Raw genomic sequence first — 18,110 nt, 5'->3', positions numbered from 1 at the left:
ACCTTACATCACAAAAAGTGTAATAGCAAGCGATCAAAAAGTCATATGCACCCCAAAATAGTGCCAATCAAACCGTCATCTCATCTTGCAAAAAATGAGACCCTACCTAAGATAATCGCCCAAAAACAGAAAAAACGATTGCTCTCAGAATATAGAGACACTAAAACATTATTTATTTTATTTGTTTCAAAAATTATATTATTGTGTAAAACTTTCATAAATAAAAAAAAGTATACATATTAGGTATCGCTGCGTCCCTATCGACCGGCTCTATAAAAATATCACATGACCTAACCCCTTAGATGAACACCGTAAAAAATAAAAACTGTGCTAAATAAACAATTTTTTGTCACCTTACATCACAAAAAGTGTAATAGCAAGCGATCAAAAAGTCATATGCACCCCAAAATAGTGCCAATCAAACCGTCATCTCATCCCGCAAAAATCATACCCTACCCAAGATAACCGCCCAAAAACTGAAAAAAAAATATGGCTCTTAGACTAAAACATGATTTTTTTTGTTTCCAAAATTATTTTATTGTGTAAAACTTACATAAATAAAAAAAAGGATACATATTAGGTATTGCCGCGTCCGTATTGACCAGCTCTATAAAAATATCACATGACCTAACCCCTCAAGTGAACACCGTAAAAAAATAAAAATAAAAACGGTGTAAAAAAAAGCTATTTTTTGTCATCTTACATCACAAAAAGTGTAATAGCAAGCGATCAAAAAGTCATATGCACCCCAAAATAGTGCCAATCAATCCCGTCATCTCATCCCACAAAAAATTAGACCCTACATAAGATAATCGCCCCAAAACTGAAAAAACTATGGCTCTCAGACTATGGAGACACTAAAACATGATTTATTTTTTTTGTTTAAAAAATTTAATCATTGTGTAAAACTTACATAAATAAAAAAAATTGCATACATATTAGGTATTGCCGCATCCGTGACAACCTGCTCTATAAAAATATCACATGATACAACCTGTCAGATGAATGTTGTTACCTTGCCTCACAAAAAAGTGTAATATAGAGTAACTAAAAATCATATGTACCCTAAACTAGTACCAACAATACTGCCACCCTATCCCGTAGTTTCTAAAATGGGGTCACTTTTTTGGAGTTTCTACTTTAGGGGTGCATCAGGGGGGCTTCAAATGGGACATGGTGTCCAAAAAACTGTCTAGCAAAATCTGCCTTCCAAATACCGTATGGCATTACTTTCCTTCTGCGCCCTGCCGTGTGCCCGTACAGCAGTTTACAACCACATATGGGGTGTTTCTGTAAACTACAGAATCAGGGCCATAAATAATGAGTTTTGTTTGGCTGTTAACCCTTGCTTTGTAACTGGAAAAAAATATTAAAATTTAAAATCTGCCAAAAAAGTGAAATTTTTAAATTGTATCTCTATTTTACATTAATTCTTGTGGAACACCTAAAGGGTTAACAACGTTTGTAAAATCAGTTTTGAATACCTTGAGGGGTGTAGTTTCTAGAATGGGGTCATTTTTGGGTGGTTTCTATCATGTAAGCTTCACAAAGTGACTTCAGACCTGAACTGGTCCTTAAAAAGTTGGTTTTTGAAAATTTCTGAGAAATTTCAAGATTTACTTCTAAACTTCTAAGGGCTGTTTCACACGGGCGGATGCCGTGCGTGACATGGCACGGAGCATTATCAATCATGTTAATGCTCTCTGCTTCTGCTGTCCGCATCGGGTCTTGGCTGTCATTCACGGAGCGGATGTCACACACGGCATCCGCTCGTGTGAAACAGCCCTAAGCCTTGTAACGTCCCCCAAAAATAAAATGTCATTCCCAAAATGATCCTAACATGAAGAAGACATATGGGAAATGTAAAGTAATATCTATTTTTGTAGGTATTAATATGTATTATAGAAGTAAAGAAATTGAAACTTGGAAATTTGCTAATTTGGTATTTTTTTTTATAAATAACATTTTTTTTTTTTTTACTCCATTTTACCAGTGTCATGAAGTACAATATGTGACGAAAAAACAATCTCAGAACGGCCTGGATAAGTCAAAGCGTTTTAAAGTTATCACCACATAAAGTGACACTGGTCAGATTTGCAAAAAATGGCCTGGTCCTGAAGGTGAAAATTAGCCCGGTCCTTAAGGGGTTAAACAGCACATGCAGGGAGATGTAAGATCCAACAGACTCTGTGCAAAGGGACACTCCCAAAACAGGGGCAAAGAAGTTTCCTCTGTGAATGGTTACCTGGGGTAGTAGCAGGTTTTTCAAAGTTTTCAGGCATGACCAAAGTGTTAGGCCTCTTTCAGACGGGCGTTGCGGGAAAATGTGCGGGTGCGTTGTGGGAACACCCGCGATTTTTCCGCGCGAGTGCAAAACATTGTAATGCGTTTTGCACTCGCGTGAGAAAAATTGCGCATGTTCGGTACCCAAACCCGAACTTCTTCACAGAAGTTCGGGGTCTGGGATCGGTGTTCTGTAGATTGTATTATTTTCCCCTATAACATGGTTATAAGGGAAAATAATAGCATTCTGAATAGAGAATGCATAGTAAAATAGCGCTGGAGGGGTTAAAAAAAATGGTATAATTATTTAACTCACCTTAGTCCACTTGATCGCGTAGCCCGGCTTCTCTTCTGTCTCCTTTGCTGAACAGGACCTGTGGCGAGCATTCATTTCAGGAACAGGACCTGTGGTGACGTCACTCCGGTCATCACATGATCCATCACCATGGTAAAAGATCATGTGATTACCGTGACGTCACCACAGGTCCTTTTCAGCAAAGGAGACAGACAGGATGCCGGGCAGCGCGATCAAGTGGACTAAGGTGAGTTAAAAAAATGTTTTATTTTTTTTTAACCCCTCCAGCGCTATTTTACTATGCATTCTATATTCAGAATGCTATTATTTTCCCTTATAACCATGTTATAAGGGAAAATAATAATGATCGGGTCTCCATCCCGATCGTCTCCTAGCAACCGTGCGTGAAAATCGCACCGCATCCGCACTTGCTTGCGGATGCTTGCGATTTTCACGCAACCTCATTCATTTCTATGGGGCCTGCGTTACGTGAAAAACGCACAAAATAGAGCATGCTGCGATTTTCACGCAATGCATAAGTGATGCGTGAAAATAACCGCTCATGTGAACAGACCCATAGAAATGAATGGGTCGGTATTCAGTGCGGGTGCAATTCGTTCAACTCACGCATCGCATCTGCTCGGAATACTCGCCCGTGTGAAAGGGGCCTTAGTGCGGCCATACACATTCAATAGCTGTTGGCCGAACGATCAACTATCTCTCCTGACTTTCTCCCAGCTGCCCCATACACATGCACATTCAGCTTGGCCAAATGTGTATGTGTATTTAATAGGGGAGAGGAGAAAGCCACATCTAGAGACTTTTCGTGGTGGCTCCTCTCCCGAGAGGACAAGAGGATCAGGAGAAAATATTCATTTTGCCTGATTATTGTCTCCCCCAGCATCATCTCTCGGGGGAGAATCCGGAGCTCCCCATACACATTATCCACCGAGAACGCGTATGCAGGCCTTCAAAGAAAAAGAAAACATTAATGATTTTAAAATTGTGGATGCTTTCTTTACCTATCTAATTTGGCGAAAGACAACAACGAGTATTTCTGGGTAAGAAATAGCATTAGAGAATATTTATATAGATAGGTGTACACCGGGGCAATGCTAGGCATATACGCTGGAAGAACATTACTAGTATTCTTGTAGACATGATTTTTGTGGTGTTTAAGTGTTGGTTTTTTCATGTTTTGAGCTCAACATCAATTAATGCGTCTTCCTCCCTTTTTTCATAGATCCCTCCACAGCTCTGGAAAATTACCTGAAGGTATGACTTATGTGCTTTTATTTACATGCGTAAGGCAGAGTTCACACTTAAGTTATTTGGTCAGTTATTTCCTTCAGTTAGGCCCCATTCACACGTCCACAATTTCGTTCCGCAAAAAATGCAGGCCAATTCATTTCTATGGGGCCGCACGATGTGCTGCCCGGATACGAAATTGAGGACCCGCGCTTTCGGGTCCGCAATTCCGCTCCCGAAAAAAATAGAACATGTCCTATTCTATTAGTGCCGGCGATGTGCGGTCTGCAAAATGCGGAATGCACATTGCCGGTGTCCGTGTTTTGCGGATCCGCAAAACATGCTACGGACATGTGAATGGACCCTTATTGTGAGCCAAAACCAGATGTGGGTCAAAAACACAGAACAGGTACAAATTGTTCCATTATAGTTACATGCGCACGACGTTCATTATGGCTACATGCACACGATGTTTTTTGCTGTCCGCAAATAGCGGATCCGTGTTCCTCTTTTTTTTACATCCAGTTCCGTTTGTCCGCAAATTTTGTAGGTTGTGTTTCCGTGTGTCTTCAGGTTTTTTTTTCCCGTCCGCAAAAAAAAACCTGAAGGCTGTAATTCTTATAATTTAATGTACAGTAAAAAAACTGAAGGCTTTAATTCTTATAATTTAATATACAGTACAGACCAAAAGTTTGGACACACCTTCTCATTCAAAGAGTTTTGTTTATTTTCATGACTATGAATATTGTAGATTCACACTGAAGGCATCAAAACTATGAATTAACACATGTGGAAGTATATACATAACAAAAAATGTGAAACAACTGAAAATATGTCATATTCTAGGTTCTTCAAAGTAGCCACCTTTTGCTTTGATTACTGCTTTGCACACTCTTGGCATTCTCTTGATGAGCTTCAAGAGGTAGTCACCTGAAATGGTTTTCACTTCACAGGTGTGCCCTGTCAGGTTTAATAAGTGGGATTTCTTGCCTTATAAATGGGGTTGGGACCATCAGTTGCGTTGTGGAGAAGTCAGGTGGATACACAGCTGATAGTCCTACTGAATAGACTGTTAGAATTTGTATTATGGCAAGAAAAAAGCAGCTAAGTAAAGAAAAACGAGTGGCCATCATTACTTTAAGAAATGAAGGTCAGTCAGTCCGAAAAATTGGGAAAACTTTGAAAGTGTCCCCAAATGCAGTCACAAAAACCATCAAGCGCTACAAAGAAACTGGCTCACATGCGGACCGCCCCAGGAAAGGAAGACCAAGAGTCACCTCTGCTGCGGAGGATAAGTTCATCCGAGTCACCACCCTCAGAAATCGCAGGTTAACAGCAGCTCAGATTAGAGACCAGGTCAATGCCACACAGAGTTCTAGCAGCAGACACATCTCTAGAACAACTTTTAAGAGGAGACTGTGTGAATCAGGCCTTCATGGTAGAATATCTGCTAGGAAACCACTGCTAAGGACAGACAACAAGCAAAAGAGACTTGTTTGGGCTAAAGAACACAAGGAATGGACATTAGACCAGTGGAAATCAGTGCTTTGGTCTGATAAGTCCAAATTTTAGATCTTTGGTTCCAACCACCGTGTCTTTGTGCGACGCAGAAAAGGTGAACGGATGGACTCTACATGCCTGGTTCCCACCGTGAAGCATGGAGGAGGAGGTGTGATGGTGTGGGGGTGCTTTGCTGGTGACACTGTTGAGGATTTATTCAAAATTGAAGGCATACTGAACCAGCATGGCTACCACAGCATCTTGCAGCGGCATGCTATTCCACCCGGTATGCGTTTAGTTGGACCATCATTTATTTTTCAACAGGACAATGACCCCAAACACACCTCCAGGCTGTGTAAGGACTATTTGACCATGAAGGAGAGTGATGGGGTGCTGCGCCAGATGACCTGGCCTCCACAGTCACTGGACCTGAACCCAATCGAGATGGTTTGGGGTGAGCTGGACCGCAGAGTGAAGGCAAAAGGGCCAACAAGTGCTAAGCATCTCTGGGAACTCCTTCAAGACTGTTGGAAGACCATTTCAGGTGACTACCTCTTGAAGCTCATCAATCAAGAGAATGCCAAAAGTGTGCAAAGCAGTAATCAAAGCAAAAGGTGGCTACTTTGAAGAACCTAGAATATGACATATTTTCAGTTGTTTCACACTTTTTTGTTATGTATATAATTCCAAATGTGTTAAAGGATAACTGTCACACTTAGACCCTAATTTCAATTTTCATATATGTAGTTACTAATAACATGATATTCCAGAATCAGTTACTATTAGACTGACTTACCCCATATTTAATAAGATTCAGCCCCTAGCAACCAGTCTGCAAAAAAAAAAAGCAATTTCACTATTCAGTTAAGATGGCCGCCACTGCCCTCACCCTGAGGCTAATCCCGCCTGCCCTCACTAGCCAGTAACAATAGCCCCCCAAAAGTGTTAGTAACCAGAGCCCTCCTCCCCTAAAGGATTAATCTCCTGCAGCACAAAGGGGTCCTCTTACCACATGTTGCTTTCATTTATACACTGAGCAGATGGCAGATCTCCCTTCCCTGGTCTGCGCTGCTTCCACTCTGCATTGTCCAGCTCTGCTGAGTGAGGGAGCGTCTGCCAAGCGCAGGGACAGGGAGAAGTGCACACAGCCCAGGCACTGTTATCAGCTGCTGGGGAGGACCTGGCTTTAATCTTGTACTTACAGTCCCTGGCTGTCAGTAATCTGACCTTGCACGCTGCGTGCTTCTGCGTCCTCCGTCCTTCAACACATAGACGGACCATGCATAGCAACCCTATTTTAAGCACAGGTAAAAGTAGGCAGTACAGGGAACAAAATTGTGGAATTAAGGGGTAATTGAATACACAGTGAAAAGTTGAAATAGGGCCACCAAAGAGATATTAATCACCACAATCCAATACTCAAAAAAAAAAAAAATGACAGTTATACTTTAATTTATAGTTTTGATGCCTTCAGTGTGAATCTACAATTTTCATAGTCATCAAAATAAAGAAAACTCTTTGAATGAGAAGGTTTGTCCAAACTTTTGGTCTGTACTGTATATACAGGTTTCCCAGCAACCATCCGCAAAAAAAACGGATACGGATGGCTTCCGTTGGTCATCCACATTTTTTTGCGGACCCATTGACTTCAATGGGTCCGCAAAACATTTATTGCGGACAAGAATAGTACATGCAATACGGAAAAGAAATGGTTGACTACACTGCAATTTTAACGGCTCCATAGAAATGCATGGGTAACCATCCGATCAGCCCAAAAAAATGCTGAGAAAAACAACTGTCGTGTGCAGGTAGCCTATACCTAATCTCTGAGTAGGGTTCATTACTGATTTTGGCTCCAATAACTGGTGGAAATAACTGACCAAATAACTGAAGTGTGAACTCAGCCTTAGGGCTCATGTACAAATTGCGGAACCGCAAAACAAGGAAGCTGCCCGTGTGCCTTCCACAATTTGCGGAATGGAACAGGCGGCCTATTGTAGAAATGCCTATTCTTGTCTGCAAAACGGACAAGAATAGGAGTGCTGTCCGCCGCAAAAACTGCGGCTCGGATGCGGACCAGAACAATGATCGTGTGCATGAGGCCTTAGGGTCCATCCACACGTCGGCAAAATGGGTCCGCATCCGTTCCGCAATTTTGTGGAACAGGTGCGGACCCATTCATTTTCAATGGGGCCGGAATGTGCTGTCCGCATCCGCGGATCGGCACTTCAGTTCCGCAAAAAAATAGAACATGTCCTATTCTTGTCCGCAATTGCAGACAAGAAAATAAATTTTCTATGAGAGTGCTGGCGATGTGTGGTCCACAAAATGTGGAACGCACATTGCCAGTGTCCGTGTTTTTCAGATCTGCAATTTGCGGATCCGCAAAACACTTACGGACGTGTGAATGGACCCTTAGGGCTCATGCACACGACCGTTGTTGTTTTGCGGTCCGTTTTTTCACAGATCCATTGTTCCGTATCTGAGGTTTTCTTTTCCTCTGATTTAAGTCCTCTTCCGTTCCGTTTATTCCACAAAACATATCCGTATGGTTTCCGTATGCGATCCTTTTTTTTACGGATCGGAAACAGTAACTTATTAATCATCAAACACATGAGCAATATGGGCTGGGCATAGCATTTCTACAGTATGGATCCACAAAATACAGATGACATACGGATGTGTTCCGTATTTTTTGCAGACCCATTGATTTGAATGGGGCCTTGGACCGTGATTTGCGGACAATACTAGGACATGTTAACGTAAGCACACGGAGTACCTTCCGTTGTTTTTGCTGACCCATTGAATTGAATAGTTCCGCAAAAAAAAAAACGAAGCAGAAAGAAAATACGTTCGTGTGCATGAGCCCTTAGACATATTATGCCCAGACCTCCTTCAGTTCTACCGGACGACACTTAGATCACTTTAAGCTTCTGCAGAAATTTAAAGGAAATGTGTCATAAGAAAATGACTTTTTTTCCCCCCTACATTTTCAATTCACTATGTTTTTTGAGAGCACACACATGGGCAACAGTGATGGCCAGTTCGCCCGCGAACACATGCGGGCTGCCATCTTAACTCACAAGTCCGGCGATGCACAGCTAAGTCCTTACCTGTGCCTGTGCGCAAGCCGGTCTTAAACAAATGCAGTCACCGGGAGCAGGCAGTTCCAAGAACAGCCGCCGGGGGCCTTCATTGTTTTCGGAACTGCCTGCTCCCAGTGACCGCATTTGTTTCAGACTGGCACAGGCACAGGTAAGGACTTACCTGTGCATCGCCTGACTTGTGAGTGAAGATGGCAGTCCGCATGTGTTCGCAGGCGAACACGGCGAACTGGCCATCACTGATAGACACAGTAGAGTGGATAGGACCTCTGAGTTCTATGGGATATTTTTATAGGCATGTTGTGTCACCTGTGCAGGGGTCATTATACAAGGAAGGGAGTTGATAAGCTTTGACATAGCTTATTGTGAATGGTGGATCCTGTTCTGTCTATGTATAGATGATATCCGTCATTGTAATCCTGCCTGTCATGATATTGAGATGACTGCAGAAAAGTTACCTGTACAGAACAGTAAGTCTTGCCATATTTGAGGCCTAGTGTCCAGTGCAAAAACGACACGATGATAGTTTCATGGAAAATAAAAAGAAAGAAACAATTGTAAATAAAAATCTGTTTAACAAAAAATATGATTTAATCAATAGGTTATTTTCTTACAACACATTCCCTTTAAGTTCAGTTCATTACTACCACGACCAGATATTAGAAGTAGAATACTGAAGCTGAAATATGTAATCGATACCGCCACCCGAAAATGACCTAACAGGAGTGCTGGGCATGGTTGTCCTATATGATTAGTGTGAGTTTATAGTGGCTCACCCTTCTGCTTACCAGGTTCGGTGCTCTAACTATGATGTGGTTCACCCTAACCACATAAGGAGTTAACAGTAAAGAAATGTATAAATTATAGTGAGCACTCAATATCTGTGGTCATATATCAGGTCTGTTAATATAACTAATTTATTATATCATGAAATTACGCATACAATAGATAGGATAGAAATAGACAATATAAAATATAGTACCTTAAAAATTATAAATAATAAAATACGGAGAAACACAATTTGTTATACTGATAAGAGCAAATATATCACTAGAAATTGGTCACTTAGGATTAGTATTGTGTCCTTATAGAGGCTGCGACTTTGTTCTTATGGGTGTTGCAACATTGTTCCCAGCGTTAAATGTCTCAGTTCTATCACTGATATATCCGTGAGTGTAATTATCCAGAGGTACTCACTGTTTGGGGTCCGGCTCGTGTGTAACTGTCCGTGGTGGCGTCCCACCGTGGGTCAGTGCACTCACCCGGTGTGGCGTTTTGGAGTATCTTCCGATGTTCACGATCCGCGGTGTTGTTACGGTAATCCTGCTCCCCAAGAAACCGCTGTGCGTCCCACATGTAGCTGGCGTCCTGCGTTTTTTGCTGGCACTACACGTGATCAGGGCGCCGGGGAGGTCTTTACCCAATGCAAGGTTATGGGATATCTCCCGATGTTCAAAGTCCGCGATTACGGTCTGCTCTGAAGCTCACAGGAAGTTCCTGTGAGCTTCAGAGCAGACCGTAATCGCGGACTTTGAACATCGGGAGATATCCCATAACCTTGCATTGGGTAAAGACCTCCCCGGCGCCCTGATCACGTGTAGTGCCAGCAAAAAACGCAGGACGCCAGCTACACGTGGGACGCACAGCGGTTTCTTGGGGAGCAGGATTACCGTAACAACACAGCGGATCGTGAACATCGGAAGATACTCCAAAACGCCACACCGGGTGAGTGCACTGACCCACGGTGGGACGCCACCACGGACAGTTACACACGAGCCGGACCCCAAACAGTGAGTACCTCTGGATAATTACACTCACGGATATATCAGTGATAGAACTGAGACATTTAACGCTGGGAACAATGTTGCAACACCCATAAGAACAAAGTCGCAGCCTCTATAAGGACACAATACTAATCCTAAGTGACCAATTTCTAGTGATATATTTGCTCTTATCAGTATAACAAATTGTGTTTCTCCGTATTTTATTTATAATTTTTAAGGTACTATATTTTATATTGTCTATTTCTATCCTATCTATTGTATGCGTAATTTCATGATATAATAAATTAGTTATATTAACAGACCTGATATATGACCACAGATATTGAGTGCTCACTATAATTTATACATTTCTTTATGGTTGTCCTATATACCAGGACCCTGCCCATAACAACCGCACCATGTGTCCTGATAATACTCAAGGAGTGGTATGCCTGAGCACACTTCTCTGATGCCTGCGATCTTCTTCTGGCACACCATGTATCCTATTTGGAAAAGTTCACCTTGCAGTTGGATTAAAAGTGATTTCCAGCTACATTGGAACATGTGAATATCCATAACTGCAGGACGGCAGATAAAAGGACACGGCTTACGCTTTCCAATGGCAGTGTGCATTCTCAGTCTCAGCTATGACTAAGAACACATATTGGGGCAGATTTACTAATACTGTCTAAGGCCGTCCATACAGTTCAGCCATAACTATCGCTTCCGATCCCCTCATATATATCCCTCCTCGACTCGCAGATGTGTTCATGGTAGGTAGAGGGGGAGGAAGCCGCTGCCAGAGTCCTGACTTATCTCCCCAAGAATAAAAGAACTGCCCAATCCTTAAAGGGGTTGTCTCACTTCAGCAAATGGCATTTACCATATAGAGAAAGTTAATACAAGGCACTTACTAATGTATTGTTATTGTCCATATTGCTTCCTTTATTGGCTTGATTCATTTTTCCATCACATTATACACTGCTCGTTACTGTCACGGTAGGTAAGGGAAGGGAAGCAAACCAAATACAACAAAAGCAACAACACACCAGGCTAGGCCCCAAAGCTAGGGAACAGGGAAAGGTCACCACCTGATAATCCCTGAGTCTTTCCCTTACTGCTGACAACATGAGCAAATCCTAAAGGTGGAAGTGCCCATGCGCTGGAACCTAAGCCTAGCTGAAACTGTAACAAACCCTCAGCTAGGGAGCTGGAGATAGGACAACCGGTCCCTAACACTTGGTGCAGGAACCAGCATCTTCCTGAGGCATAGCCAGAGCACACAACAAAAGGGAAGGAGTAGGACTTAGCTTAAGGGCTCATGCACACGACAGTATTGCTTTTTCAGTGTTTTTCATGGATCCGTTGTTCCGTTTTTGAGTCCCGTTGTGTTTCCGTTTCCTTTCCGTTTTTCCGTTCCGTTTTTCCGTATGCCATATACAGTATACAGTAATTACATAGAAAAAATTGGGCTGGGCATAACATTTTCAATAGATGGTTCAGCAAAAACGGGACGGATACAGAAGACATACGGATGCATTTCCGTATGTGTTCCGGTTTTTTTGCGGACCCATTGACTTGAATGGAGCCACTGAACGTGATTTGCGGGCAATAATAGGACATGTTCTATCTTTTCACGGCACGGAAATACTGAAATACTGAAACGGAATGCACACAGAGACACTTCAGTTTTTTTTGCTAAACCATTGAAATGAATGGTTCAGTATATGTTCCGCATACTAAACAAGAAAAACGTCCAGTATACTGAACGCAAAATACTGTCGTGTGCATGAGCCCTTAGACGGACGGGGAGCAGGAGATCCACCAAACACCAGCTGAGAACTCCAGAAGCAAATATAAACCGCAAGGGCTATAGTGAGAGGCGGGTATAAATAGCACCACTAAATAGCTAATGAGCAGAACCTGTGGGGAGGTGGGATCCTGCCCAAAACCACAACAAAGAGAAACAGAACAATCTGTCAGATAGACTCGCGTGTAGCAAGTCTGTCAGATCTTCTCAGGCCTCTCACAGGGCAGGGAGTGACAGTTACCATGGTTAAGGCCACCCTGTAATCCAGCATCGGTGGCCGTGCTTGCACACTATAAGAAAAAGCGCCAGCCTATGCGCACTCCCACAGTCCCAGCCACCAGAGAAGCCGGTGCTTTTTTCCTATAATGTGCAAGCACGACCACCACTGCTGGATTGCAGGGTGGTTGTAACCATGGAAGCGAGCAGTGTATAATGTGATGGAAAAATGAATCCAGCCAGCAAAGGAGGCAATGTGGACAATCACAATACATTAGTAAGTGCCTTGCAATAACTGCATCTACATAATAAATGCCATTTGCGGAAGTGAGACAACCCCTTTAACTCCTCCGACATCTGCCATTGGGGTACAGGCATGAGATTCCTGAACACATTAGCTGGTCGTCTGGTACTGCCAAAATCAATGGGTTAAGTGTATGCCCAACTTTAGCCAATGTACGTTAGACTAGCCGCTCTAAAGATGTGCCAGTGGCTGTTGCTGGGAGATAAATTCGGTGCATCTTTAGACGGTTCAGTCTAAGTTGCTATTACTTATTATTGGACTTACTATCAAACAGACTTTAATACAATTTTGGTGCTCGTTGTCGCACCGTCAGCCACACCCCTTACCACAGCGTCACAAAACATTGTCAGATGTGTCTACCAGTGGATTTAAAGCTGGAAATCACTTTCAGTCCAATCGATGTACCAACGTGTTTTAGTGCTGTCTAAAGAGACCCTTTAGGCTAGGTCTACACAACGACATTTGTTGCACCTATGTCGCGCGACAATTTTTATAATGATAGTCTATGGTGTCGCGCTGTGACTGCGACGCGACAGTTGCAAAACATTCGAGATGGATTTTTCTGCAACAGTTGCAGCATGTCGCATTGCGACAGCATAGACTATCATTATAAAAATTGTCGCGCGGCTTATTGTCGTCGTGTAGACCTAGCCTTACCCCTCTCCTCCATCAATGGTCTCCAGAATGGAGCTGTAGTAGCTCTGCCATTACAATGCTGGCGCGCTACGTGTGATTTCGGGTCATGTCTGTGAAGGAGCGATATGATATGTTAATGATTAGTGCATATCGGCAGCACTTTTAACCCCTTAAAGACCGGGCCTATTTTCATTTTTACATTTTGTCATTTTCCTCCCCATGTTCCAATAGCCATAACTTTTTTTTTTTCCGTTCACATAGCCATATGAGGGCTTATTTTTTGCAGGACAAGATGCATTTTTTTTTTATGCCACCAGTTCATTTGCCATGTATTGTATTAGAAAAAGAGAAAAAATTCTTTGTGTGGCAAATTTACAGAAAAAAAAAATTATGCCAAGGTTTTTGGGGTTTTGACATCACAGCGTTTACTATGCACTAAAAATTACATGACATCCTTATTCTGCGGCTTAATACAAAACTTAAATAGATGTTTTTTTTTGTTTTTTTTTACTACTTTAAAAAAAATACTAAATTTGGAAAAATCTAAATTTTCTTTGCATCACTATATTCTGACAGCCATAACTTTTTTATATTTCGGTCTACAGAGCTGTATGAGGGCTTGTTTTTTTTCATAACAAACTGTCAGGGTTTTTTTTGTACCATTTTTGTAGTATGTACGACTTTTTGATTACCGTTATTTAATTGTTTGTGGGGGACAAGTTGACCAAAAATGGCAAATTGCGTGTTTTTCCTTTTTTTTTCGTTACAGCGTTTACCGCACAGGAATTTTTTAAATATATTTTAATAGTTCAGACATTTTTGGACATGGCGATACCCAATATGTTTATTTAAATTTTTTTCTTTTTTATATAATTTTATATGTAAAATTGGAAAAGGGGGTGATTAAAACTTTTCATATATTCGTGTTTTTAAATATTTTTTTACTCTTTCTTATAACTATTAGATCCCTTAGGGGCCTAGTACATAGGATCTTTTGATCCCCTCTCCTGTTTTCACCCTAATAGAGGTCTATTTTTACACTCTCCAGTCTGAGCTATGCTTCGTGCATAGTCCAGTATGGAGAAAGCCTTGGCAGTTCCGGATCGCTTCCGCAGCGTCTAGGCTGCCATGGCAACCGATCGGAGCCCCGCAATTTCACTGTGGGGGCTCCGATCGGAAGGCAGAGGGAACCTCATCCACCTGCCTCCGATCAGTGTTGATTGCGGCACCTGAGGGGTTAAATGACAGGGGTGGCGCGATCGCTGCATCCTGTCTGTGCGGGCGGGTGCCGGCTGTATGATACAGCCGGCACCCGCCGTGTATGGGGCAGGCCCGCTCCATACACCCACAGACCGATAACGCCGTACATATACAGGGTTAATATCATCGTCCGGTCTATAGCAGACATTTACAGGACTGCACAAAGCATGAAGTCCCCGAAGCATCATTTGTATTCCCCGTGTTCACTCCATGCATGACGGCTGCTGTCCATTTTTTAACCATTGTTTAACCCATGGCATGCCAGCCTGTAACTCTCTAGCTGCAATAAGTCACCTTTCTTCTTACCCATGAACAGCATTACAAAATGTAGAATGCAAAAGCATTTTTCATAGGAGAAGTAAGTCCGTAATCTCCCGCCCTGTGCTATCTGCGATTTCCCATGGAAAGAGCTCCATCTCTTGGATAATTTCAGTCATTATATGGAAATGTTACTGCTTTTATCTCCAGTGACGTCAATAGCAGGCGTATAGCCGTGCCTTTATCAGGTCCATGTCAGGTCAGTGACACAGTCCTGCTAAATATTAACACGGGAGAAACTGGCAAATCACTCTCTTTCCATTCATTATAAGTAATCATTGATGGAGATGATTGAAATGTGTATCTGTTCACTGTAGGGGGCTTCAGAGGCTCTGTAGTCCCGTAGGACCTCATATAGCGGCTGTATAATGAACATCTGTATCTATATAGTATGTAATCCCACCCGCCAGATCCTAAGGGTACGGCCTGAAGGTGTAGCTGGCCACATGCATCCAAGCCACGGCTGCCCACAGCAACCAGTGACAACACAATTCTACAGCATTAGCTGCCGCAGGTGGGCATGGCTTGGCTTGGACGCATGCAACCAGTTAGGCCGCACCTGAAGGGCTCATGCCAAAATTCTACCGGTGGCCCCGTGACGTAGCTGCAGTTCATCGGCCAGTGGTTCCAAGCCGTGACCGCCAAGAAAGGACAGCTCAGTGGGACTAAGGCACTGACGGGTCCACAGCATTCAAAGTGAACAACCGAGGCAGAAACTGCTGTCAAAATCTGCCGTGTGAACAGGCCCTTAGAAATTTTCCAAAATATTTGATTGACAAGTAAATCATTTCTTTTTTTTTCCCTTGTGTTTGGAGGTAAATAACTTATTCAGGATTAAAAAAACATGGCTGAGTCCTTCCAAAAACAGCTCCAGTCCTGTCTACTGGTGTTGTGTGGTATTGCAGCTCGGCTCCATTCACTTCAGTGGAGCTGAGCTGCGGTATCAGACACTGGAAGGAAGCAGCCATACATTTTACACCAAACTGCATAAATCTAACGGGTGGTCTGTCCATGTTGATCTGTGCAGGGTGCGCTGTTCTGGTGCTGGAGTCTGTCAGCGTGTTCAGGAAATACATCTCGGTACTCGATCTACCGCTGAGCTGGCTCTGTGGCCAAGACGTGCTCTTTATATCATCCGGACAGCAGTACAGACAGGCCAAGGTAACACTAAAAATGTATGCAAATGTCTAATAAACTTTGTTTAAGGTCCTCTCAGTTTTCAATGTCTCCTCCAGCCCTTCCAGTCAGTGAATGACATCCAGGGTTTGCATTCAGTAGATGAAATCCCACATGTGCAGGAAATTTGTTGCCACCACACCTGATTGGGGTTGGGAAGAAGGAACCGTTCTTGAGATAGGTGAAGGTCCCGGAGGTCTGACCTAGATTAATCGGGCATTTATATCAAATGCTCTTGATATGCCACAACTGTTTATAATAAAGGTATCAGAATAACCCTTTAAATGGCCATTCCCATCTGGGACATTGATGCCATATTGCTAGAATATGCCATCAGTGTCAGATAGCGGCAGGTTACACCTCTGGGCTAATATCTCCACAACGGGGCCCTCAAAGTGAAGGATAGCACACCGTGCATGTGTCACTTGCTCTCCATTCATTGCTATCGGACTTTCTAAAATAGCCGAGAGAACACACTTGGCTATTTTTGGAAGTTTTATAGTGGTGAATGGACAGCAAGCCATTCAAGCATGGCCACCTCTTCACTGACCACTATAGGTCTGGTGGAAATAGCCAGGCCAGCCATTTTCAGAACTTCCATAGCTGTGATAGGAGGGTGGCTGTCATAATGTGGCTCCCAGTATTAATGCCCCCATTAGTGCCCCCCAGAATTAATAATGCCCCCATTAGCACCCCCCAGATTTAATAGTGCCCCCAGTAATAGTAATGTCCCATTAGTTCTCCCCATTAATATTAATGCCCCCATTAGCACCCTCCCAGAAGGAAATGTGGCCCCAGTAATAGTAATACCTCCATTAGTGCCCTCCCAATATTAATAATGCCTCACCCATTTGATCTCACTGCAGTCATCACTCGCTGCTTCCAGTCAATGCTGTGAAACGTCATCACGCTGGAGCACAGGTCCTGACCCCGGCGCCATCAAATGCATGAGCTGAGTTTTTATTTTTAGTTTTTTCCTGAACACAAGGGGGAGTTAAAGGCTGTACTAATGAGCACTTCACAAGGAAGCGCTCATTAGTAACAGTCCATATAGGAATACTGGCCGGTAGAAAAAGATTAATGGCATCGGAAGGGGCATTAAATTACTGGCTTGGCCGGTGAGTTACCAGCCAGGTGGCAACCCTAAATATTTGATGTTGGTTCTCCTTGAGTCTACGTTGGCGCCAGATTTATAAAACAGCACAGGTTGCTTTAAAAGGGTTACCTGGGTAAAGATAATGATGACCTATCCTTGGGATAGGTTATCATTATCACATTGGCGGAGGTCCAAGTTCTGGCACCCCGCCGCTCAGTTGTTTCAGGGAGCCGCTGTGCTCACAGGAGGTCTGAGGAGCGCTGTGGGCTCCCTGCACCTTACCAAGCACAGAGCCAGACATTTTATAGCGGCTGTGCTTGGTATTGCAGCTCAGCCCTATTGACTTGAAAGGGGCAGAGCGGCGCCTAGGCCATGTGACCGATGAAGGGTAACGTCACATGGCCTAGGAAGAGGCCACGCTCTCACGGAGCTCCCGACCTCTTCTAACAGCTGATCAGCGGGGGTCACCTTTAGATTTGGAGCATCTATAAACACTTTTGTCTACAACTGCTGCTCCATTTTTCTACACCACCTCCCTGATAAAATGGCTTTTTTGCAAAAAAATAAATAAATTTAAGTCTCACTAATAAATCTCCTCATTAATATAGCTAATCAGTCCCACTTTCCCAGCCATTTTTCAAAACAGGTGGTGCAAAAAGTGGCAAGAGCCCTATTTCGCAACTTTTTGAAGACAGAATACTGGGGTGCAGGGTTGATAAATTTCCCCCAGGTACTATATTTTAGATATGGATTTCCCATGCAATATTTGTTGTTTCAGGAGGCAATGCTGCACCATCAGAGTCAACTGCTGTGGTTTCGTCACATCTACCTGTTCTTCTCGAGATACATGATTATCAACTCATTGAATTTTTTACAAGACAAGAAAGCAGAAAAGGACAGCTGAGCATTCTCCACTATCATTGTCTGCCCAGCAGTGGACTTTCCTCTGTACATCGCCGCCCTGGCATCCAGGTTACATCGTTTTAATGGAAAACGTGGCTTCTAGCCCCAGATGCTTATTGGTGGCACTGACTACACTACTGTTTGTTTTTTTTACCTCAAAATTTTTAAATAAAAGAACTAGATAACCAAAATGGTACA

General features: G+C 43.0%; 1 protein-coding gene across 1 annotated transcript in view; it reads left to right on the top strand.

The window, feature by feature from the left end:
- Nucleotides 1–18,110, top strand: part of PIGL (phosphatidylinositol glycan anchor biosynthesis class L) — a 143,318-nt gene extending 125,208 nt beyond the window's left edge. The window contains exons 5-7 of the mRNA XM_044283751.1: nt 3,822–3,853; nt 15,765–15,898; nt 17,788–18,110. Of these exons, the coding sequence (XP_044139686.1) occupies nt 3,822–3,853; nt 15,765–15,898; nt 17,788–17,913 (292 nt within the window). The 3' untranslated portion in view covers nt 17,914–18,110. The remainder of the gene's footprint in view (nt 1–3,821; nt 3,854–15,764; nt 15,899–17,787) is intronic.

The sequence above is a fragment of the Bufo gargarizans genome, chromosome 3, assembly GCF_014858855.1.
Source record: "Bufo gargarizans isolate SCDJY-AF-19 chromosome 3, ASM1485885v1, whole genome shotgun sequence".
Classification (NCBI taxonomy): domain Eukaryota; kingdom Metazoa; phylum Chordata; class Amphibia; order Anura; family Bufonidae; genus Bufo; species Bufo gargarizans.
This window is presented reverse-complemented; position numbering and strand designations above follow the sequence as displayed.